At 42.2% G+C, this 16,375-nt stretch overlaps 4 protein-coding genes across 5 annotated transcripts; 2 read left to right on the forward strand and 2 right to left on the reverse strand.

Moving 5' to 3' along the window:
* Positions 1-127: 127 nt before the first annotated feature.
* On the reverse strand, positions 128-3,446 carry mettl13 (methyltransferase 13, eEF1A lysine and N-terminal methyltransferase). Its single transcript, XM_028403142.1, has 9 exons — positions 3,201-3,446; positions 2,832-3,104; positions 2,284-2,752; positions 1,993-2,192; positions 1,714-1,903; positions 1,250-1,417; positions 950-1,162; positions 735-866; positions 128-526 (listed from the first exon to the last, which is right to left on the reverse strand). Exons 1-9 carry the CDS (start codon positions 3,351-3,353, stop codon positions 237-239), a joined length of 2,088 nt encoding a protein of 695 aa, XP_028258943.1. The 5' UTR covers positions 3,354-3,446; the 3' UTR covers positions 128-236.
* Positions 3,447-3,612: 166 nt separating this feature from the next.
* On the forward strand, positions 3,613-5,121 carry itpa (inosine triphosphatase (nucleoside triphosphate pyrophosphatase)). Its single transcript, XM_028404136.1, has 8 exons — positions 3,613-3,685; positions 3,910-3,967; positions 4,045-4,109; positions 4,190-4,263; positions 4,360-4,391; positions 4,479-4,591; positions 4,706-4,782; positions 4,915-5,121. Exons 1-8 carry the CDS (start codon positions 3,623-3,625, stop codon positions 5,045-5,047), a joined length of 615 nt encoding a protein of 204 aa, XP_028259937.1. The 5' UTR covers positions 3,613-3,622; the 3' UTR covers positions 5,048-5,121.
* A 2,342-nt stretch (positions 5,122-7,463) lies between these two features.
* rangrf (RAN guanine nucleotide release factor) lies at positions 7,464-8,670 on the reverse strand. Its single transcript, XM_028404169.1, has 2 exons — positions 8,362-8,670; positions 7,464-8,230 (listed from the first exon to the last, which is right to left on the reverse strand). The coding sequence occupies exon 2, from the start codon at positions 8,203-8,205 to the stop codon at positions 7,630-7,632; it is 576 nt and encodes a 191-aa protein (XP_028259970.1). The 5' UTR covers positions 8,206-8,230; positions 8,362-8,670; the 3' UTR covers positions 7,464-7,629.
* A 68-nt stretch (positions 8,671-8,738) lies between these two features.
* vamp4 (vesicle-associated membrane protein 4) lies at positions 8,739-16,273 on the forward strand. Of its 2 annotated transcripts, XM_028404171.1 has the most exons (9): positions 8,740-8,877; positions 9,597-9,730; positions 10,471-10,572; positions 12,044-12,090; positions 12,223-12,273; positions 13,287-13,387; positions 14,741-14,820; positions 14,911-14,962; positions 15,048-16,273. In XM_028404171.1, exons 2-9 carry the CDS (start codon positions 9,728-9,730, stop codon positions 15,071-15,073), a joined length of 462 nt encoding a protein of 153 aa, XP_028259972.1. In that variant the 5' UTR covers positions 8,740-8,877; positions 9,597-9,727; the 3' UTR covers positions 15,074-16,273. The 2 variants fall into 2 exon arrangements, with proteins under 2 accessions (XP_028259973.1, XP_028259972.1); XM_028404172.1 differs by lacking the exon at positions 9,597-9,730 and having other exon boundaries at positions 8,739-8,877.
* The last annotated feature ends 102 nt before the right edge of the window (positions 16,274-16,375 follow it).

The following is a 16,375-nucleotide window of genomic DNA, read 5'->3' on the forward strand; positions in this document are numbered from 1 at the left end:
AAGGGAAAGAGAAAGTGAAGGCTACATGCTGGAGCAAAAATACAAAAACAAAGGAAAAAAGAAAGAAAAAGAAAAAAATGTTGTAAAAAAACTTTTCTGTATTACTGTATATCATCCCACTAACTTGTAAACATAAAGGTCATTTAATAGTGGCCGGTGTATATTGTATTACATTGAATGGCACATTCTCATATTTCATCATCTTCAGCTTCAGACCTTCTGGTTTAAAACAAACTTTATGCTACTTTTAGATCTTTCAAGAGCTCTGCAATGTCTATATGAGGCCTGCGGTCGGATTCAGTCCTGTTAGAGTCCAACACGCTCTGCAGATTCTTGGCTGCCTGGGTCAAGGATGGGAGGATGCAGGTGGAGTCTGATGTCTCCTCTCCTCTGGAGCACAGGAGGACTTCATTTATCTCCTCTTCGATCTTTCGAGAGAGGATGTTGGGAAACACACCACTCACACGCTCAAGCACGCTTTTCCTCAAGGCAGAGTCGCGACATGCAAGGTTCAGCATGAACAGACCTGAGACATGAGGGGCGACATGACACACAAATCTGATCTATTATCTGTAACAACACATTTTATTTGTGAAGAGAGTATTTTTATGAAAATAATATATATATATATATATATATATATATATATATATATATATATATATATATATATATATTATATATATATAGTAATAACAGACTGAAGTGCACGGACATTGTTAATGATTCTGTACCTTTGGGCGTTAGCAAGTTGCTGACTTTCTGCAGGATGGTGGTTTCTACAAAGGCAGCAGGAGGACAGCTCATACCCACACTGCTATCTTTATTGTCTACATCGAACATGATGACATCAAACAAACGACCACCTACAGAGAAAGAAAAACCACAGTGACTTTTGGATAACGTGGGTGTACCTTTTCCTTGCCTTCAGTTCTTCTACTGTACTGACCTTCTTTGTTCAAGGCAGAGATGCGTTCTAAGCCGTCCCCAAGGGTGACAGTCAAACGATCATCTGGTGTGAACCCAAACCATTTCTTTGCTACTTCCAGCACAGTAGGGTCCAGCTCTACAACCTCAACCGTTACAGAGGGCACAAAATCCCGCAAAAACTGAGGCAGGCCTCCTCCACCGAGCCCCACCAGGAGCACCGACACAGGGACATCTAATAAGAAAAGGGTAGTGAAAAAAACAGATCCTCTTGTGTCCCCTATTTACCACACTGACAATGATGTACAGAATTGACACACACCTTTGCTCTTGGGCATCCCCACTCCAAGCATTGCTAGACCAGCCACCATGACCTCGTGGTGAGTACAGCACAGGAAGCCGCTGTCCACAGATAGCGAGGCTGAGGATGATGATGCTAAAGCAGCTGTTGGCTTGTTCTTTGTTTTGTTTTTCTTCTTGAGACCTGAAGCTGCAAGAAATATATACTTATTTATTTACAGTGTTTAAATTATAATAAACAACTCTATAATAAACACCGGACTGTAAGTCAGGTCATCCAATAAAGTTCCTTTAAATGTGTGTATAACTGTATTATTAGTTAATATTTTAGTTCAGTTGCTTTTAATCCATGCATTTATCCTCATATTGACCAGTATAGCATTGTTGGGTGTGCTTTATTGTTTAACAAATACATTTGAATGGGATAACAAAGAAAGGGGCATTGTAATAAAGTTAAAAAAAGAGGAAGAAATAGATATAAATTGCCTGTTTTTGATTGGACAAGCCGGCTCTCTGATTGGACAAGTGCAGCGTTAGACAGGAAGACAAGCCTGCGATACAGTTCTCCATCTTCTCCTTTGACGTTCTCCACACAATACTCCCCACTCAGCTGACTCACACCCCTGCTGACCTCTTCTCGCCAACCAAGGTCCCCTCCCACCGACAAAAAAGGCACCTGATTGTGAGAGATCAAAGTTTGTTGTTATATTAGTGATCTAAAAATGTTTTACAGGTATGAAGTACATTTTAAAAATAGCTGTTTACCTGCTGGTTGGCTGGCATACCCGGGGGAGCCAAGTCCATTACCATTGGTGAGAGTTCTGACTGGACAGCTTGCATGTCAGTGTACTCCTGATTTCGGTGCATTGCAACAATTACAAGGCGCCGGAAGTTAGCGCTGGCTGCTAACTGCTTTTGGCCCTCGCTGGAGCTGTAGAGCCAAGCTGTCTCACTCCCTTGAGGTACTGATAATAAAGCAGAGGGAATCAGGCAACGGAGTCATCAAAAGAATGGATAACACCTATTATGATTTACAGAGATCACAAAAAGGCTCACCAATAAATATAGCAAACTGGTTTGATCTTGGCACCTTGGCACCTGGTGGACAGTCTTGTACTGTGAGAGTGTATCTGGGAAGCCCGGTCTTGGTGTGACAGAGAGTGAGTGAGAGGGTCGAACTGGCATCAGTGCTTGTGCGGAGCCTCTTTCTCAGGACAGAGTAAGCCTGGTATTCCCTCACAGCAGACAGAAGCTCTAAAACTTGTGTGTGGCGGACAGGGGCTCCATCTTCTCCAAGACACATTTCAAGAATGGGTGTGGGCATAGGCTGACGGAACTTAGTGCAGACCAGAACAAAAACAGGCAAAGCAAAGGAGTCTTCTTGTGCACTGCTTTCTTCCTGTAGGCAGTGAAGCCTCACCGCCCACCCGAGCTGAACAAAGTGCTCCACAGCCAGCTTGATCACACTCTCCTGAGCCAGTGTCACACAGACATACCGCCCCCCAGCTGTAAGCACTCGGCCCACCTTTAAACACAAGAATACTATGATGAGGAAAAAACAAAGAAAAGTTTTTGTTCATGCTCCTGACAAGCAGATATCCCACCTCTGTTAGCATGTTCCTGGCCAGAGCTCCTTCTTCTTCAGATGCCATGGCATCTAGGGTGCCCTTGTCAAGAGCGGCTTGGTAGCTGGCAGCCTCATATGGAGTTTGAGTAGCATCCACCTGATGGAAAGTCAGACCTGGCCTGCGCTCAGCATTTCGCTGGTTCATATGTGTCACCACTGTCTCACTGATGTCTATATTGGTGAGATGTTTGTAGCCAACATCATATAGCTGTTCACTCAGCTCAGAGTTGCCACAGCCAACCACCAGCACCTACAAGACGGAACACAACACAAGGACAAGGCATGAAAAGGGCTGCTGCAGTCAATTTAAAATGAAAAACTGCTGTATTGTATATGACTAAATTACCTTATCTTGCACTTTGATGTATTTATGTAGCACGCCGCACAGTTTGTTGTAGTCTCCATACCATTCAAAAGCCTTCTCTCCACGCTTCTTGAAGAACTTCTCCCAGTACTCCGCAGAGCTAAACTCCTCTGCAGTTCGAGGTAAAAGACTCATTGTCTGCTGCACTCTTCACAATTCTCCGAAACGTTTCAGTTTACGGTGACAGGATCCGTTCTCAGCCACTTCTCCACATGGCTCTTCCTACAGACTTTTCCACCCGGACAACATTGCTGCCTGTACCGCTCTCTGATTGGCGGATACTCTGTAGGCGGGGCTTCACACTATCCAGCCATTTGCTGAGACTCACAGAGTGGATTTTATTGGTCAATGCAGAGCCGGAAGTTTTCGGTCCGGTAAATTTAGTCTTCCGGGTGTCATTTATCATGGCCGTGCCTGCAGGAAGGTCTGTGGTGTTCGTGACTGGAAACGCAAAGAAACTCGAAGAAGTAAGATTCACACATTTCATTCATGCGACGGAATGTAAAAGCTACAGCCGTGCGCTCATATCCCGAACAGTTTCTAAGAATACGTATAGTTTTACTACCTTTACGTTCTTCCAGAGTGTGCTAAATATAGGCAGGGACTCGAGCTGCCATTTGAGTCGAAACTGTCTCATTTGATTTGGCAACGGCCTCAGTGGATTTATGCTTTGCTCTGCTTTTACTTACAGGTCATCCAGATCCTGGGAGATAGGTTTCCCTACAAACTGGTGTCAAAAAAGATCGACTGTAAGCATCAAATGAGACCATAAAGTTCTGTGTCGATGCTGTCATAGATTATAGAATGTTTTATTATTTTTATCCAGTGCCTGAATATCAGGGGGAGCCAGACGAGATCTCTATACAGAAGTGTAAGGAGGCCGCACGGCAGGTACAGAATACTCCTTAATACATCAGTTTATAAATATGTGACTCAATGTAATAAAACCATTGTATGTCTTTATGTTTTAGATTGATGGGCCAGTCGTAGTAGAGGACACCTGTCTGTGTTTTAGGGCTTTGGGGGGACTACCTGGTCCTTACATGTGAGTGTAATAATCCCTTTATCTTTACAGCTCCTTTGTTGTGTAATGAGCTGCAGTTGATTAAAAATAATGTACTTTGCTGTGCTATTCTCACAGCAAATGGTTTCTGGACAAACTCAAGCCAGAAGGTAGTGTAACACAATGAGTATATAGAATGATTTCTATGGTATAGTATGGAATATATAAGCTACCAGCATTTTGTGTTCTTTTTTTAGGTTTATACAAACTCCTAGCTGGGTTTGAAGATAAATCAGCTTGGGCTCTCTGCACCTTTGCTTTTTCTGCTGGGAAAGATGAACCCGTTCTGCTCTTCAGAGGGAAAACAGAGGTAAGAAGAATCTGTCTCTGTGTGTCTAAAACCCACCATGTGTTACAGTGTGTGTGTGTGTGTGTGTGTGTGTGTGTGTGTGTGTATACTTGTGCTCACTTGTGCTATTTTTAGGGACACATTGTGGAACCCAGGGGGCCTCGAGACTTTGGATGGGATCCCTGTTTCCAACCAGATGGATATGACAAAACGTAAGCAAAGGCTGTTTGAAACTCCCAGTTCATACCACAAGGGGGAGCCAGAGGTTAACTCAAGTATCAGCATTTTTTTTCTGCATTTGTAACAAAGGAAACCATCTGCAATGTCTTTTCTCTGATCTGCAGCTATGCTGAACTGCCCAAAGAAGTGAAGAATTCAATCTCTCACCGTTACCGGGCGCTCGCTGCCATGTCTGAGCACTTCTGTCAAAATAATGATATCTCACCGCAAAGCAAGAAGAAGAAGCAGGAAAATTAAAGATGGACTGTTCATATACTTGTAGATTCTGAATTTACTTTTTTCTTATTTTATAATAAATTTTAAACCCTTCACATGTCTCTGTTATTCTTACGTAAGATGTCGGTTTGAGTAATATATCTTTTTTTAGGAGAATATCATGTTAAAAGTATGTTCCAAAAATGACTGTTGTAAGACTTGTGAGTCTTGTTTCATTGTTCCACAGTGCATATTCCAAGGACTGACAAAGACAGACACAGAGATGAACATAATTCATAAGAAGAGGAGGTTCAGTGTCCTAATGAGAGCAGCAGACCGCTATGTAGCCAACACTGACTCCTTAAGTTTGGTGAGGGAAACTGAGGGTTGTTCAGTCCAGAGAGGGGTGGTGGTGTTGTGGGAGCAGAGAGGGTCTCTGATGGGGAGAGTGGGGTGCTCAGTACAAACACAACAGTGATAACAGGGGACTGTGGATAATAAATGACTGTGGAGCCGGACGTCTCTGAGCAGGAACTATGCATACACCTGTGACTGATGCCTCCCAGATGTACTGAGGAAGTCACACATGCTCATTCGCACGCATGCTCTGACTAAGACCAGTAAAAATAACTTGTAATGGATGCTGTTCCTACTGAAGCTACTGATTGCAGTGCACCCCCCCTCTCTGTTTTTTCCCTTTTTGAAGCTGTTTAGGCAAGCCACTTGGTTTGTTGACAATAAAATTCAAATGTGTTCAGATTGTCCTGTAAGTCATTAAAAGCCTGGATCTGTCTGTTTGCCTCTGGAGTTCTGTTTGGGGACTTATCAGGAAGTAGTAAGTTGTTGTGAGAAAGAACAGGAAAGCTGTATTTTTCCTCATCAGGGAAACTTCAGCCAAGTTTTTTACCAGAGCATGGATGATGCCTGCCAGACTTAATGTTACTGAAGGCCAGAGACATCACTATGAAAGCAGCCTATTTTCCTCTGTGAGTCAAAGTCAACACAGCTACTGTCTGTGCTGTGGAATTCAGAGGGGCCAAAGGGGCATGTTTGAATTTTGGATAATTTTTAAATGGACAATGTAAGCTTAGATCTATTTTTATTTGACTGTGGAAATATTCTGTGTATAAATATGTTGTTGGGCCACAAATAATGATTACTGACACAGTTAATGACTACTGTATACTTATTATTATTTACTTATGTATTTTTGCAAAATTGTCATAAGTTGGTATTTAAATCTACTCATTAGAGGTTAAATATTGTGCATAGGAGCTTATCAGCTGTTTTAGATTTTGGCAAAACAAAAACAAACCTCTGTCTATGGTTTATAGTAAATTGTCTCCTTACATGTCCTCCACCCTCATCAGTTCCGAAAGAGGGGCTGTTTTTAGACTTTATTGCAAACAGCATGTTTTCCGAGCTGGGTTTTGCTGTTGTTGTGCTGTGGACGTTGTGGTTAATGAAGGAATGTGTGTGCTCCCCTGGGATCACTGAGAGGATAGTGACTCTATGAGGCCTTATCCTCCTAGGATGAGGAGGGTTTGATGTGGCTTTGGTGAGACAGGCTGTGCTTCCTGTTATTTCTTATGCAAGACTTACCTGAATTCCTCTGCTGTGATTTATTTATTTTTTTTAACAGTTGACTCATGTTAAAACCATTTTTTCAACAGCACATGTTTCTGGAAACACCTCTGACACACACACTGAGCAATGTTAAAATCTAAAACGGTTGGTTTTAACTTCAAAGATATTATAACTGATGGCCATTTTCTGTTAAATAAATTCAGTTTCACCAAAGTCACTCTTGAATGAGGTCTTTCCAGGGTTTTTTAGGGTTCAGACTAATGAATTGTTCCACCATGAGGCCACTGCTGTGAACGATGGAAAATGTTGACCTAATACATATTACCGCTGAGACTCACTCTCTCAATTTTCACTGTTTATGACCAAAGCTGCACTGAAGAAACAGAGGGCTCCACAAGTATTACCAACGGTTTAATGGCTCCAGGGGGATCTTGGCTGTGAGATCTCGTTTCATGCTTAACCTTCTGACTCCTACTTTAACCTTTGCCATTACCATTGCTTTTATCACTGCCATACTGGAGGAAATATGGAGATGTCAGCAGCCAAACATAGGTTGGGTAGGTTTTTATGTCTGTAAAGAGAGTGTTGTAATTTATAGATAATTTTTAAAGCCTTTATGTTACTGGTTTTAAGAAACAATCAATAGTTTTGTAATTTTGTGTAAGAAAGAAGAAAAGCTTGAAGAAATGTCAGAAATGAAAAGAAATGTAATTTGGAAGAAATCTCACATTTCTCCTGGTACATATTAATTAAATGTGTGTAAATAATACTACAAGCATTTTTTAGGCAATCCAACAATGTTATTCTGACTATGTGATTTAAAAACAACAAAAATCCCACCGTTTTTGTTTTCAGCTAATTTTAATTGGCAGAACAAATAGGAACATTCCTATGTGTTAGGGCATGTGCTTAGGTTGAAACTTCAAACATACCAATGGGCCATTATCCTCAGCAAAAAGACATTATGTTTTTACGATATGTTTTGTATATTAAAGTGTGCACGTGTCAAAGGTTTGAGGACACATACTGCGCTTGTTTTATCCGAACAGCCCAGGGTTGTGCAGAGTGAGAGTCTGTAACACACGCTGGAAGTCCTGCACTGTCCACGGCTCTCTGTGTGTCCCCGCTGCAGATGCACTGCTGCTCTCTGGGCTAATACTCTGCGGGTCGTTAAAAGTTATCAGGACATCTGTGGAGAACTGCGGCAAACGGAACAAACCCAGGTGAACGGTCACTGTATTTCTTGCCTCTTCATTGAACTTAGATACACACTGTGTCCCAGTCAACATCCAGGCAGAGCTGCACACTGACAGGGACAGTTCAGATTTCGGCAACGCCACTACACTGGTTACTTCAAAAGCACCAGGCTCCAGTGCTTTGTTACTGCCTGCGATGTCGTCAAAGTGGTACCTGGCTGCATCCTGGTCTACCACCTGACCCTGATACTCCACCAGCTCCACGATCAGGCTTTGGTCGGTGTGAGCGTGGGCAAACACCTCCTGGTTGTCAGGAATTTCCCTCAGCTCGCTTATGTCCGTGGCGCGGTCGGGGATGACAGCTGACAGTGCTCCTCCAAAAAGAGGCTGAACAGCGCTGACTCCCGCGCTCTGCATCTCTCCGTGAAGCCTGTCACCGGCCCTGGAAAACGGCAAGAAACACAGATACTGTAGGTGACTATGTATTACACAAACACCTATTGTTTAAATAAATTAATTTTGATTTGAAAAGTGATAACAGCTGTAAATAAAACATGACAATCAGAGACATACTGCGTTTAGCGTGCGTTCACTTCCGGTAAACAATTTTCTTCTTCTTCTTCTTCTTCTTCCTAGCCATGAAATGCGCTCTGCTGCCACCTATAGGAGCAGCAGCCGTTCGGCGTCAAGGGGGTAAAATAGATATAAATCACACAGATCAACATAAAAATACAACATTAAACGTAAAAGCCCTAGAACTAAAACATAGAAACATACGAAATACAAAAAATGGCGTAAGTATAAATCTGTATCAAATGTTACGTAACGTGCAAACATCTGCAGCAGCCTCCCTGCTCTTCCAGCTGTTTGTGTTGGTTTCCTGGTCAGCTGATTCAGGCGGAGGAAAGACTGAAGAGGGGACCGCTGTCATCCACAATGATAATTGTGTCAAGTCGTCCGGGCGACTGTTGAAATGAGTTGAACAAACACAGAAAGCTATTTTAAACGTTGAAAACTCTGGAATAAATACCGGAGTCTGTGTGTGCGAGTTCACCAGCAGCGAGCATCGGACCTTTTGGCCAACAGCAGGTAGCTAGTAGCGTTAGCATCCCCAGCTTAGCTTAGCTTATTTTAGCTAGGTAGCTAAGCGGCCTGTCTTATTTGGGCAAATTAGAAAGTAATGACGAAATGTTAGCGTTAGCCATTGTTTGTTTTTTACTTACTACTACGCGGTTTAAGTGAACAGCTACACAGGGGAAAGAATGATATTCAGAGTTATTCGCTTTGATTTAAGCTAACAGGCAGCTCGCCAAGCTAAAGTTGTTAACGACTGTGATATAACGTAATTAGCATCTATGTTGCTGAGATGTCAGTTTAATTTTCCACCAGGCGTCCATGTGGATGTTTTCTCAAGTCTGTCCTGAAAAAGAAAAATACTTCAGCTAGTTTTCTGAGTAATCTCACATCTGGTTTTCCTTTCTTGATAACAAAAAATTGATTGCGGTATTGTGTTGCTTTCTGTTTCTGCTCTTTGCTTCAAGTTGCAGTCCATAAATTGATAGCACTCAATAAAAACCAACATTTCGCAATTCTCTGCAGGTCTTAAGTCCAAATCTGCCATACACTGTAATAAATTACACCTTAAAATGTTGATTTAGTTTTGCTTTTCCTAATGGGCTGTACCTTTAAAATGCCGACCTTAAAATTGATAGAAATAGTTTTTTTTCCTTCTGCAACACTAACGTGTAAGCTGTGGCTTCTTCCCTGTCTCTCTTTTTGTTTGTCTCTTCATGCTGTCACTGCTTCAGATCTGTCCCTTGCCTCCCTTCTGCTCTGTTTATTGGAAAGTTGCTCTCCTGGCCACTAAGAGGCCCTTTTCCAGCCACAGTGCCAGAAAAGGACGCTGAGAAAGCCAAAGTGTCAGACCTAACTGGATTCAATGGTATCAGTTATATTGTTGTTCTGAGACTTGTGTGTCTATTCCTGTGTCTTCCCATCCTAATCGATTGTATTACTGCTGCGGCTCATGTTGTTTAGTTTAGTGTCATGGAAATGCTTTATTGAGCCACCCGTGCATTTTGTCTCACTCTTTGGAACATGTAACATTCAAACACAGACTTGAGGGAGAATAATTGGAAGAACAGCATGTTTTCCATATCTGACTGGCATAGAGCTTAATGATGACATTTCCATGTATATATAGTGAGACTCAGAGCCTGTGCTAACAGAAGGAATAGGAATTAGGACAGCTTAAGATATCTTCATTTGTGTTTGGAAGCAAGTCCTAAAAATAGTAGCAATAGGCTGAAGAAAAATAAAGAACATTCACATGTGTTGGGGCTACAGGCCTCATCAGATTGCTTAACCATGACCTCCATTTTCCTTTCAATTACTATAACTGAATGAGTAAATGTTATTGTTGTGTGTAAGGTATAATCGTCATCTTTACTTCCACATGTCATGCTCTCAGCAGCCAGAATCTGGCTTCGCTTATTATCTGGCTTTGCAACTAAAATTACTCACTTCCTCTTACAATTATTGCAGTACAGTAATTCAGCTTGGTGCCACGTGTAAAGTAATATAAACAATGGGACCTTTGTGGCACAGTGCAGGTGTATGACACTGTTCTTGCACAACATCCTATGGGACGATTGTGTAAATGTTTTACTTTCTGTCCTACAGAGGGAGCCAGACCAGGAGGAGCAGCCTGAAGACAACATGCCCCCCAAGTTTAAACGACATCTCAACGATGATGAGGTCACGGGATCTATTCGGAGTGAGAGGGTGAGGCACAGAGGAAGTGTTTGTGTTGTAGCTATCACCGAGAAACACTGTACACACACAAATGAAAAATGTTTTGCATGTTTTGAACACACTGGAATTTTTTATTTGGTTAAGAACAGATGTTGGTAAAACGATGCATAGTTTGCAGTGACTAATATTAACAATGGAAAAACAAGATTATGATAGATGCTTTCAAGAAGGTGAGGGTAGAAATTCTAGAAGCTTCTTTAGCCAAATGCCTGGTCTTCATCAAATAGTCCAGTTGCCTTGATTTTAAACTCTTGGATGTCCCTCCCACCTTTGTCTCATCTCTCTGGGTTCGATGCTTAGCTTACGGGGAGGCTTGCATAACAAACAGCTCTCTTCCACCTTCCATGCCCCTGCCTCCTGTGCTTGGATAATTACTAGCAGTCCTCTTCATGTCCTTTTTTCCCCGTGGAAAGAAAATTTGCACAGAAGGAGAAGATTAGTGCCTTAATGTATAAAATGCTTTATGGTCATATGGCAGCCATTCCCACAGCATTTTTGCAGATGACATTTACAAGAAAAGTAAGACATCTGTATTGGCACCACATTGGCTGGAAGCTATCAACGTTACAGTGCAACAGTAGGGCTTTTTCCCCACTGGTCTTTGTAGTGGCAGGTGATGGTATGATGGCATGGTTGTTTGAGGACCAAAAATGGAAATGAAGCTGAACAACAAGTTTGAAGTGGTAAAATCCTCCTCATAAAACAACATATCACACAGTTTGCACATATTGTTAGGGTTAGGGTTAGGGTGTATCTTAATTTTAGATTCTCAGCATGTTGATCCTTGTTGTCAGACATTGTATCTTTGGAATATCAGCGATTGAGTGCACTGGACCAATATTATGCTGGTACTGTATTTTCTTTCTGAAGAAAAGACTTGTATTGGTCTACAGCAGCTGTAAGACTCTGGAGGAGGCAATTTCCCCATTGTGGGACTAATAAAGGTTTCTTAATCTTAGGTTTCTTAATCTTAATGCAGCCATTGTCATGTCTCTCAGACTGATCAATCACTAGGGCTTTAAAAATGTTAGTTCTTCTGAACCAAACTTGGAAATCATACTTAATTACTACATCCACCAAAAAACACCAGGCAGTAATAGAAACTTCAAGTCCTCTAGTGATCACAGTTTGTACATCTCTCTGTCCTTCACTCATAAAATACTGTCAAAGGATGAAAGGAAGATGAGCAACAATGAGAGTTTTAGCTGTGTATTGCACCTCTTTATATGTCACAGGTTACTGAAAAGACTTCATAGACCTGTGCAGCCTTCAATCTGCTCCAGCAAGATTTAGGAATTTTAGGAACACAGACAAGAGGACAAAGAAGATGAGAGAAGCAAAAAAGAAAATCGAAAAGAGCCACACAGTCATTTAATATGCAGTGCTCACCCTTTCCTGACCTCTGACTGCTTCCTTTTTTTTTTTTTTTTTTTTTTTACAGAGGAACCTTTTAGAGGAGGACTCTGATGAAGAAGAAGACTTCTTTCTGTGAGTTTGTGTGCTGATATATATTTACACACTTAGCCTATTTGAACATTAATTAATAAATACAAAGCATTTAAAGCAGTGCAATAGTTTTACATTAATTAGTAACTTTGATTTTTGTTGCCTGGTGTCCAGGAGGGGCCCTACAGGACCCAGATTTGGACCTCAGAATGACAAAATCAAGCAGTAAGTGCAAACATATTCCTCATTACAGCTAAAAGCCACTGGTCAGAGTAGTATTTCCAACATGTTTTGGTAGTAGTGTTATGTAACTGTGGTTCGTCATGTGTACCAGAACCTGCCAGTTGTTAACACATTGTGTAAGAGAGGCCATCATGTGCAGTTTATTGTGTAACCTTCCCCAGGACACCTCGTCCCCTCTGCGGTCTCTTTCCATATAAACGTCCAGTCAGAGTCAGTGAGAGAACAGAGAAGGTCATTGTTGAGACAGTCTGGCACCCAGATATGTTTCTCCATGTTCCCTTCATACCTCACAGCTTGTCATTGTTGTGAGCACATGAAACTAAATGCCATCATTACAGATTCCTGGAATTTCATGTGTAGTGTTCAGACTCTTCACATCTGTGTCTACCTGAACCTGAACCCCTGAGGTCAAGTCCCCACAGTGAAGTTTTTTATGTGCCCAAGTTCCCACCTTCAAATTAATCAAGCAGAAGAGAAGGCTGATCAGTTCCTCCAGTGCATAATCTCTGACAATATCTGAAGGTGGTGGAAGCAGGCACTTATTAGCGAAATGTCTTTGTTTTATATCAGATTTTCTCCTTCGTGAGGTGTGATTCTCACTTTTGTGCATTTGAGCACCGGTATGACATCATTCGGGCCTGAATGAACCCATTTATCAGACAAAACAACCACACTGAGAGGAGGTGCCACACAAACTCTATAGCAGTTCATTTAAAGTGGAAACTCAACTTCCAGGTGCAATAGAGCACTAGAGAGCTCTTTTAGCCTTTAGCTTCTTGTCCTGCTTGAGCAGCATGTCTTTGCAGCGTGTGGAGCAGTATGAAGGTGTTTCCTCTGAGTGCAGTCAGCATTCTGATTGTATGGCTCCTGTTGCCCATATTGGCCAAACATTTAACCTGTTATACAAATGCTGTTTTTCTATGATGATGAATGATATATGCACATGTCTGTGTGCAGTTATTATTCAGTATCTCACACCCCTCTGTTGTTTTCAGCGTGCAGTCGCAGGTCGATGAGGTGATCGACGTGATGCAGGAGAACATATCCAAGGTGATAGAGAGGGGCGAGCGTCTTGACGACCTGCAGGACAAGTCAGGTGAGTCGCTCGGGGACAGCGTGTGCTTTGTTGTTTCACAAAGTAAAACTAAGCTAACTTTGCAGGGAATCTAACATTCTGTTTCCACTGACGCTTATTTAGTTAATTGAAACGTTGTACCGGCACAGATTTACTCTGAAAAGAAGGGTTAGAAATAAATATAACTTTACCTTTGCAAGAACTCTTTGCATAACTTAAGACTGTGATTTCTGCCAGTGAAGGTGTTACTGTGTACTAAAGAGGTGTTACTCTTATATTTTGCCAGTGTGTTAAATCAATAAAAAACAAACCTTGAAGAAATATGTTTAATAAGTTTTAGTTGGAAGACTCAACTAAATATCAAATGTATTTTCAGTCCAGCTCCAGCAGAAGTCTGCAGCATGTAAACATAGTTAAGGGTCCAGGATTAGTGTTTTGCCAGGTGTGTGTGTGTGAAGGTTTTGACAGGTCTCACCCTCTTGCTCAAAATGTGTTTAGCGCTCTGTTACACACATGCGATGCACTTGCTGGTCTTCCGCTCTTCTTCCTCCGATGAAGACATTAGGCTGAACTGCTCGTCTCTGTTGCCAGTTTATCAGGTATCATCACATCATCCGCTGCAGATGTTGTACAGCTGCGTCTCTATCATGTTGACCAGCCAACCAAGACAATGACGCACATCTGGAACTCATTTTTGTGCATTTGAATGTGAGCGCATATGCGGACATCTGTGTGGCCAGTTGTGTGTCTCTACTGTGCGTGTTGCCCTTCAGACCTGTCTTTATGTATTGTGTGATTGACACTTGGAGTTTGCGCTCTGACCTCTATACAGGTAACCTGTTAAATTCCACAAGATTAACAAGCATCTTCTCAGAATTCTCGTCTCAGTGCGTCTCTTTGTAGTAGCGACAGGTCGTAAACAGGCATGCTAAGATGAAAACAGCACACACAAAGACTCTAAAGAGGGACGGGGGGCTTGGACAAGTACAGCAACGCACGCTAGAGAGCTGTAACCTTCCTGTTAACATGCATAAACATCAAGTATCCAAGGAACATGGAGAGACACAGCAGTGTGGGCGGGCTGTTTGGATGGGGCTGTCACGACCAGGACAGGAGGGAGGAAATGTGGTTTCGCTCTGTTGTGTTTTAATTTGGAAACTTGTTCAACATTTGAGGCCAATTGAGTTAAAAAAAAAGCAACTGTTATATAACTCCAACACTTCAGAACGGCACATGCACAACAGAGAGTAATATCAGAGTGAAAGTCCTGCTTATTGTTTGCCTTGTGATGAGCAGATGTCCTTTTTCTCTCTAATGGATTTCCTTTCTCACGTGTCCTCTCCTCTTCTGTGGTGCGGTTACGTGATGCTGCAGAGAGCCTGTCGGACAATGCATCTGCCTTCAGTAGCCGAGCCAAACAGCTGCACAGGAGGATGTGGTGGAGAGACATGAAGGTGGGCTGTCTGTTTCTTCTTTACGAGTGTCTTCACCATGCGTCTTATTTGGTGTTGGAGGAATGTGCTGAATGTGTGTTTCTCCCACAGATGAAGATAATCATTGCATCAGTAGTTGTTGCTCTCCTGCTGATTATCATCAGTGAGTATTTAAGTGCACAAGCACAGTTTAAGTTTAAAGAATGTGAAGGGCCTCTTGTCTTACTGTTACTCTCCTTCTTTTTCAGTTCCAGTGATCCTGCGGTATCACTAGTGACTGATGAGGAGGATGAGGGAGAACTTCCTCTTCATCCTCCATCTTCCCCCTATAAACAGTCCTCCACTCCAGCTAGGGGCACCAGCCAGCTTTCCAGACCCTCTTCAGTGTCCGCCTGTGTGCCCTCAGTACAGATCTTATTGTTATATTCCCTCTTAAGTCTGCTGTGAGATCAGTACTAAGGCTCAGTTTCAACCCTGAGCTGCAGTAATGTAACATGGGGGAAAGGAACGACACTTGCTGCCTCTCAGCCCTCTAGTCAATGTGAAGGAGTGCTCCATTCCATGATACATATCATCTGTAGGGCCCTGGCTTTGCCATGACAACAGGTCCTGCATGTTACATCATATAGATAGCTACTGTAAAGGCAGGGAATCCATACTAACTTTCTCTGAGTTTAACTGGTCTGAATCTGCTGCTGTCATATAAAGGAGCCCTGTCAGATGAACCTCTGATGTCTACCCATGATTCCTTGTGAGTTCTCATGCTCCTAAAAAACATAAAAAAAGGATATTTAAAGGGAACACTTTGTGAATGAAAGCACATTTTCTTCTGTCCAACACAAGGAGAGGGAACATCTGAGCTTCATCTGCGTGGTTCATAGTTTAATCATCAAAGAGGTTTTTTTTTTTTCCAGAAAACTGATCTCACTTTTCAGATGTTTATCAGTCCTGACAATCTGAAAAGAGACATGAAAATAACTACAGAACAACAGCCTGCATACTAATACATCTCCTGTACAGAAGGTCTGTGTCAAACCGAAACACCCAGGTTATGAATGTCTCTTCACCGCTCTACTCCCCAGCATCCTCAGTTGTGCTGAGCTCTGGGCCGGTTTGGTCACGGCTGTCCTACTTTCCTGCTAGTGACATTAAACCTTTTCTCACACTGCACATGGGTCTGTTCGGTTATAAGTTCTTATTTCTGCTGGTCGGTCAGTGTGATGCTTCGTATGGATGCTGGTGTTCCTTTGCCGCCGCAGGGAGACTTCCTCTCTGTGTTGTTACATTTAAGGAGCGGATGTGAAACGAGCATAGGTGTAATTGTGTCTGGATTAACATTGTCATTGTATTATTTTTGTTATTGTAATTTATTTTAGCTGTAAATATTGATTCTGTACTGATCATGTACAATACTCTGGCATTGCATTGGAAGACTGTGATCCTTTTTGCTCAGAAATAAAGTGACTTTAAAGGGTGCAGGTCTGGTATATTCTGGTTTGAACTAGTTCACCATCATGAGAGGGGGGAGGGCTGAGTATGGGATGGAGGCAGTGATTAGGAGAATGTAGGAGAGAGA

This window comes from Parambassis ranga, chromosome 4, assembly GCF_900634625.1.
Source record: "Parambassis ranga chromosome 4, fParRan2.1, whole genome shotgun sequence".
In the NCBI taxonomy this organism is placed as follows: Eukaryota; Metazoa; Chordata; class Actinopteri; family Ambassidae; genus Parambassis; species Parambassis ranga.

Excerpts from the sequence above, each read along its gene's own strand:
- mettl13 (XM_028403142.1), bottom strand. The coding sequence starts at position 3,353 with ATGAGTCTTTTACCTCGAACTGCAGAGGAGTTTAGCTCTGCGGAGTAC. Across the intron at positions 2,193-2,283 it reads CCAGTTTGCTATATTTATTG|TACCTCAAGGGAGTGAGACA; the intron begins GTGAGCCTTTTT and ends CTTTATTATCAG. Across the intron at positions 1,904-1,992 it reads GTATGCCAGCCAACCAGCAG|GTGCCTTTTTTGTCGGTGGG; the intron begins GTAAACAGCTAT and ends TCTCACAATCAG.
- itpa (XM_028404136.1), top strand. The coding sequence starts at position 3,623 with ATGGCCGTGCCTGCAGGAAGGTCTGTGGTGTTCGTGACTGGAAACGCA. Across the intron at positions 4,110-4,189 it reads GTAAGGAGGCCGCACGGCAG|ATTGATGGGCCAGTCGTAGT; the intron begins GTACAGAATACT and ends TTTATGTTTTAG. Across the intron at positions 4,264-4,359 it reads GGACTACCTGGTCCTTACAT|CAAATGGTTTCTGGACAAAC; the intron begins GTGAGTGTAATA and ends CTATTCTCACAG.
- rangrf (XM_028404169.1), bottom strand. The coding sequence starts at position 8,205 with ATGCAGAGCGCGGGAGTCAGCGCTGTTCAGCCTCTTTTTGGAGGAGCA.
- vamp4 (XM_028404171.1), top strand. Across the intron at positions 12,091-12,222 it reads GAAGAAGAAGACTTCTTTCT|GAGGGGCCCTACAGGACCCA; the intron begins GTGAGTTTGTGT and ends CCTGGTGTCCAG. Across the intron at positions 13,388-14,740 it reads CGACCTGCAGGACAAGTCAG|AGAGCCTGTCGGACAATGCA; the intron begins GTGAGTCGCTCG and ends GTGATGCTGCAG.